Source organism: Heteronotia binoei, chromosome 3, assembly GCF_032191835.1.
Source record: "Heteronotia binoei isolate CCM8104 ecotype False Entrance Well chromosome 3, APGP_CSIRO_Hbin_v1, whole genome shotgun sequence".
Lineage (NCBI taxonomy): Eukaryota > Metazoa > Chordata > Lepidosauria > Squamata > Gekkonidae > Heteronotia > Heteronotia binoei.
The window spans coordinates 81,077,536-81,084,310 of NC_083225.1; the positions used below are offsets into that span (position 1 = coordinate 81,077,536).

At 43.7% G+C, this 6,775-nt stretch overlaps 1 protein-coding gene across 3 annotated transcripts in view; it reads left to right on the plus strand.

Annotated features, from left to right (window-relative positions):
- GK (glycerol kinase) overlaps positions 1-6,370 on the plus strand; it is a 60,270-nt gene extending 53,900 nt beyond the window's left edge. For all 3 annotated transcript variants that reach the window (XM_060234101.1, XM_060234103.1, XM_060234102.1), the window contains one exon: positions 6,243-6,370. In XM_060234101.1, coding sequence (XP_060090084.1) covers positions 6,243-6,253 — 11 coding nt within the window. In that variant the 3' untranslated portion in view covers positions 6,254-6,370. The remainder of the gene's footprint in view (positions 1-6,242) is intronic.
- Positions 6,371-6,775: the final 405 nt, after the last annotated feature.

A 6,775-nucleotide genomic window follows, 5' to 3' on the forward strand; every position in this document is an offset into this window, starting at 1 on the left:
CTGGTTTGTTTTCCCAAGAACTGAAGCCTTGATTATGGCTGGATTAAAATTCTTACTGAGACATCTATCAACGTTTAAGATCAATATTGGCTACAAGACTGTTGGAGCGCACTAGCACTTTAATCCACCGTGAGAGGAGTGGCAGGATCATCCTTCTAAATCTTTGAAAGTCTTCTGAAGCAACGATGTACTTTAGGACTTTAATGAAGGGTTTACTGTAAATTAGTGGCCCCGTGGCGCAGAGTGGTAAAGCAGCAGTACTGAAGTACTGTGGTCTGAACTCTCTCTGTTCACGACCTGAGTTTGATTCCAGCAGAAGTTGGATTCAGGTAGCCGGACCAAGGTTGACTCAGCCTTCCATCCTTCCGAGGTCAGTAAAATGAGTACCCAGCTTGCTGGGGGGGAAGTGTAAAAGACTGTGGAAGGCAATGGCAAACCACCCCGTAAAAAAAAGTCTGCCCTGAAAACGTTGTGAAAGCAACCTCACCCCAGAGTCGGAAACGACTGGTGCTTGCACAGGAGACCTTTCCTTTTTTTCCCTTTCCTGTAATTTATGAGTAGTGCTATTAATTGTACTGTAATGAAATGATCTTATAGACGTGTAGAGATTAGTGTTTTGTAGAATTACTAAATTTTCCATGAAATTGTTTTGGTTGCTGCTTTTTGAATTCTGTTTAAAGTAGAAATTGTATTTATTGTTTTTCGTGATTTTCCAGTTATTTTTTGATTGCTATTAACCTTAACTGAGGTTCTCTGGTTTTTTCATTCCCACCTGGGGATTGACAACCCTACTTTCAATTCACTTCCAGTGAACTTTCTCACTGGATTTTTCTATGTGAACTGGCAAAATCCAGATGGAAAGTGCTTTGAAACCGGATTGAAACTGCATTATTTAACATGTGTGATTGCAGCCTCTGTCTGTCTGCATTTCTTCCATTTCTCCTTCCATTTCGTACACTTGGCAGAAAATCCTGTCTGTGCTTTTTTAAAAGTAATCATTTACATTGCATATCGTTGTCACTTCTGTCTTGCTTTGCAATTTCTTATGTCGTCTACATTTATTTTTTTGAATGGGCAATGAAAATGCTTTCACCCTGGAGTTGCCCTGTAGTTCTCAAGAGTACTTTTGAACAGGAGTTTTCCTGAACATGCGGATCTAAGTTTGTAATTGTAGAACTTTCCCTCCAAGTTTTAAAACCCCTCCCCAAAGCCCCATCCATCATTCAGTTGCAAGAGCACTGATTCAGGAAGTCACTAGGTGCACTGCTCAGAAGTGTGTTGACATGTGGTCTCCTCCAAACAGGGCCCAGCTCAGAGGAGAATGTGCTCTGCCCGGCTGCTGTCACCTTCAAGGTGATGGCAGCCGGGTAGGGCATTGGTGCAACTTCTCCAAGCCGGGTTTCCGTTGCAAGGGAGGCCCAACTCAGAGGAGAACATGTCCCGCCTGGCTGCTCTTGCCTTAAATGTGAACACAGTCAGGTGGGCATCAGCGCGGCTTTCCCAGTATGACTCGGGGGAGCATGCACTCTCAGAGGTGCTCTGTGCCTCCGAGAGTGCACTGCACAGGCCTGGCTTGGCTGGAGCCTGCCCACCCCTTCTTCCAAATTGCTGTGCCTGCTCTCCCCGTGGGCAGAGGTGGGGCGGCAGGGCAAGTGCAGTTGTGGGGCACAGGACAGGTGCTGGCCTGGGGTGCCCGAAGCCCTAGCACTGGGCCTGCCAGGGTCCCGGGCAGGCAAAAGAGGTGGTGGCAAAGGAAGGCAGCCTCCAAGTGGCTCAGCAGATCTGGAGCAAAGCTGAATGGAAAAAAGGGCCATTCACTCTTTTCTCTCCATCTTCTCCCTACCATTCTTTCTCTCTCTCTCTCTCTCTCTCTCATTCTGTTTGTCTATCTTCCTTCCTTCCTGCCACCTACACATTCATCACCCCCTCTCAAATATTTTTTCTAGGATCCGTTGTATTTCTTCCTACAATGGGCTTTACTGCTAGTTGAACATAATGGAGGATAGGGGCACCTTTTGGGAGGGCTCATAGAATTGGACCCCCTGGTCCACTCTTCTTGAAACTGGGGAGTTTTTTGAGGAGAGGCACCAGATGCTATACTGAAAATTTGGTGTTGCTATCTCAAAAAAAGCCCCCCCCCCCCAGAGCCCCAGATTCCCATAGATTGATTCTCCATTATACCCTATGGGGACAGTCTCCATATGGTATAATGGAGTGTCCAGTGGATGTTTCCCTCCACTTCCTGATAACACTGAAGTGGGAGAGGGCCTCCAAGCTAGGGGTGTGCAAAATAATTAGGCAAAATTATCTCAATAATGGCTCCCCACTGGTGGAATCAGCTACCAGAGGGAGTGCGAGCCCTGTGGGACTTTAACCAGTTCCGCAGGGCTTGCAAAACCACCCTCTTTCAACAAGCCTATAAGGAACCCTGAAGTGACATCTAGCCATCTGGATACACACCTTATTGAATGTAGCACCTTTAATTTATTGTAGTTTTTAAAAATTTTATGTAACCGTTTTAATTGTATTTATTAACTGTATTTTATAATTGACTTGTATAATAATCATGGTACATACCATGTCTTGTTAGCTGCCCTGAGCCTGCTTCGGCGGGGAGGGCGGGATATAAATAAAATTTATTATTATTATTAAAATTCAGATTCGGGGTATTCAGGGACAAAGATATTTGAGAGCTGAATATCAGATTTGGTGCCTGAATCTGATTTGGGAGATATTCTGCTATTCCTGAATATACAGTTCCATTATCCCCTATGGGCTATTGAAGTCAATGGCAAAACAGAGTGTAATGTCTGGGTGCTGGGGAGCGGGAATTTGAGGGACAGGCACCAAATTTGCAGTATAGCTGCAGGAGACTCTCTCCCAGAGAGCCCCCAAGTTTCAAAAAGATTGGACCAGGGGTCCAATTCTAGGGGCATCCACCCCACCATTGTTTCCCATGATGGAAAAAATCAACTCTTTCCATGGCACTACCTGCTTCTGGGGGGGAGGGGGTGTGTGTGTCTCCAGACTCTCTTCCTTTGTGGGGTTCCCCTCTATTATGCCCCCCTAGCACTGTGCTTGCTGCTTCTGAGGAGCCTCTTCAGGTAGCCACTCCTCTCTACTGGATTCCCTGGCTTCACTGTCTGCTGCATGGATCCTTGGGGTTTCGGGGTGCTGGATTTTAACTGGAGGTGTCTCTGGAGAGCTTGGTATCCTGCCAAGCTAAGTTCTCCCCTCCGCATGCCTTCTGGCTCTCTGAAAGGGGGGGAGGGGCTTTGTTTCCTGCCCGTCTACCCTAGTACCGTATACATTGTGGATCCCTAGGTTTTTTGAGGAGTGGACTCATGGTGCTGGGGTGGCCTGATACCCCTGGGGGGCCTCTCCTGAACTGAGAAAGTCTCCCCAATTTGTCCCTCAGGAACATGGATCTATCAAGCCCCCTTTCTCCACTTCCCCCCCCTTCTCTCTCCTCCAGATTTTGGGGTCCCTGGTGTGGGCTGATGTGGCCCCTGATCCTCCTGATTTTCTGCTATGGGTTCCAACTGGGCCCGTGCTGGCAGCCCCTCCCCTCTTTGCTAGAGCAGTTTTTTACTTTTTTCCTACCTCATTGCATCTCTGGCACCCCCTATGGCTGTGGTGCTCCCTTTTTGGGTGCCTGTTGCTTCAGGGGGTCCCCTACCCAGTCCCCTGAGCTGTGGCCTTGCAGGCCCCCCCTTTTGTGAGTTCTCATAGGGGGTAGAGGAAGCCCCTGTGCACTGGAGTGCTGTTGTTGGGGCTGCTGGCCCTTTAACTCTTGAAGTGATCTCTGTAAGTTTCTGCCAAACTGGCTGGCATAGCCCAGCAGCAACACCAGCCTTTCAAATGCATGGCTCTGGTTTGCTGTTGAGGACCCCTCTCCACTTCACCCTCCAATCCTGATCCCAGGAAAGCAAAGATGGGAAAAGCCCAGAAATGGCAAGAAGGGAGGTATGTGTACTCCTTTAACTTTTAAACCCCATTTCCTACTGCTATTTGGGAGCCCAAATATCACCAAATACTTATTCAGATGGCTGTATTTGGCACCTGAATAACATCAGGGATTCTTATTTGGTTGTATTCAGCACTGAATGCACCAAAATCAGCTGGTATTCATGGTTGTATTTCGTTTGGCCAAAGTGAATGCACACCCCTACTTCAAACAAGGGGATCCCCTATCCCTAATTTGGGATTGGCATTCCTACATCTGATTGGCGTTCCTGTATCAGATCCAGGCCAGAGGTGCATTTCAGTAACATTTTAGATTCTAAGTTTAGTACACGAGCAGAGAAAATCTGCTTCCATTTTAAGCTTTTATTAAAACAAAACCATTGAATTCTTTACTAAATCAGCAAAATTATACAATCCATCACTGGTACGTAGATAATTAAAGGAGAGCAATTACATGAATCCCTAAAAGTTTCTTACTTCCCCAAATAAACAGGTCACACACAAAAAAAAAACCCCTTAATTCAATTTCCCATATTTTCAGCATCTAATAGCTAACTGTCCCACTTGATAAAGGCACACATTCTTGGCTAACTCATCATACTATAATTTCAAACTCCATGGGAGATTATCTACACTTGAAATGTCTTCTTAAAACATATTAAAGATGTAATTCTTGCTACTTTTTATCTTAACAAAGTCTGTTTAAAAATAGTGGTTAGAAGCTTTTCATAAAAATTTTGCCCTCAAATTTTGCCTGGTTCTCAGCAAATTATATCTATTAGTAATAGGTTAGACATTTTCTAATCAACACAAGGCCATATAATTTTGTTACTGCTTTGTCTTTTTGACCCTTGCCGGGGCTATATTGTTCTGGGACTCCCTTTTTGGCATGCTTCACTGAGGAGCCAGACTTGCTCTGGTTCTCTGCACAGAGACATTTTTGTTATCTTTTTGGTCAAGTCCTGCAATTGGTCACCTATATTTCTGGCTATATCCATAACATAGCTTTTGCAGAAAAGGCAAGCAAAATACGAGTACCAGACACTCTGTAAAAACTCTGTCAACATGGAAAGCAGGATGGGGAGAGACTGATCAGCAAAACCATGCAGGAGTAGAAGAATTTACCTTTTCCCTCTCTACATGTCTTCAATTTGAACTGTGGCCCTGTGCATCTATAATTCAACAAAAAAAGGGTACTGGGAGACCCATGATCTTCATCAGTTCTCATTTGACCCTAATCACAGCCTCTCTCTACAGTATTAGCTTTCATAACAAATTTTAAAGAAAAGTAAAGTTGCTTTTATCTTTGCAGGTAAAGGGAGCTAGTTATCAATTACAGGAGCTCTAGATAGTAATTCATACTCAGGAAAGCAATTTCTATTACACCTCTTCACCAAACTAGCATCATGTTATAACTTTCTAGGGATAGAATTTACAAGAGGTAACGGGAGTCTTGTGGCAACTTAGAGTAACAACATTTTCTTCCAGTAGGGATGCCAGCCACCAGGTGCCAGGTGGGACCTGGGGATCTGCTGGAATTACAGCTCATCTCCAGACTACAGAGATTGGTTCCCCTGCAGAAAACAGATGCTTTGGAGGGTGGGTTCTATGGCACTGTACCCCACTAAAATTCCTGTCCTCCCCAGTTATCACCCCAAAATCTCTAGGAGTTTCCATAACTGGATCTGGTAACCCCCCACCACCACCACCACCACCACCATCCCCCAGTGGGGACCTGGCAACCCTGTCTTCCAGAATAAGCTTTTTTTGATTGGAGCCCACTTCTTCAAATCCTAGGAGTGATTGCTTACTTTGAATTTATTATATGTAGGAAGTTTGGCAAAAATAAAAGTACCAGAGACAAGGGATCATAACACGCATTGAAAACAATGAAATGTAGTTAAGTAAAATTCATATATAATCAGAAAGAAATGCAGAAAATTTTCTACTAATACTGAGCTAGTTAATATCTGCAATGAGTTGTCTTTTGATTTTTTCCCCAAAACCTATACAAAATGAGGATTCACTCATAGCGTATAATAAGTGGACTCTTAACTGACAAAAGCTTATGCTAGAATAAAACGTTGTTAGCCTTTCAGGTGTTACAAGACCTTATTTTTCCAAGATACAGTAGCCCATGTTCAAAGTTAGAAAGAAACTGCCAGATGTTATATACCTCTAGCTAAGTCTTTATTTAGAAAAGCATCATAGGAGATACATTAAAATGTCCTTTTAAATGATGGATTTTATTACTGATACTATGTTTTCTCTCCAAGGTAAAGCCTAGTGGGACTGCTTCAGGGATTTCCAGGAGACCACAATATCTGAAGAGAATCCAGTGCTCTTCCAATGTAATGGCATTGTTTTGACTCATTTCTTGTCAAAATAACACTTGTGAACAAAACACTTAAAGCATTACTGCCGTGTTCATAGAGGATGAGGGGGTAGAAACCTTGTTAGTTTCTTCATCTGGCACCATCTGTTCATAGGTCTCAAATGGGGAAAAAACACATTTTTTTTAAACAAACAAATAATGGTTCAAGAACTGGGTGACATATATCTGTAGAATAATGGTGGCTCCTTCCAGTTCTTATAAATTATCCATAATTCAATTGTACTTTTTCTCTCACTTTTAAAAATGGGGCACTAAAACCTATAAATGCACATGCCACCCTAAAAAAGTTAATCAAGGCGTTCCCCACTACCCAGAAAAGTATTTTAAAAGGTTTTTTTCTCACTTTCATGAACAATGGTAGATCAAATCTCCAAGAACCTACTCACTTGAAATACCCCTATCTGATGGCTGTCT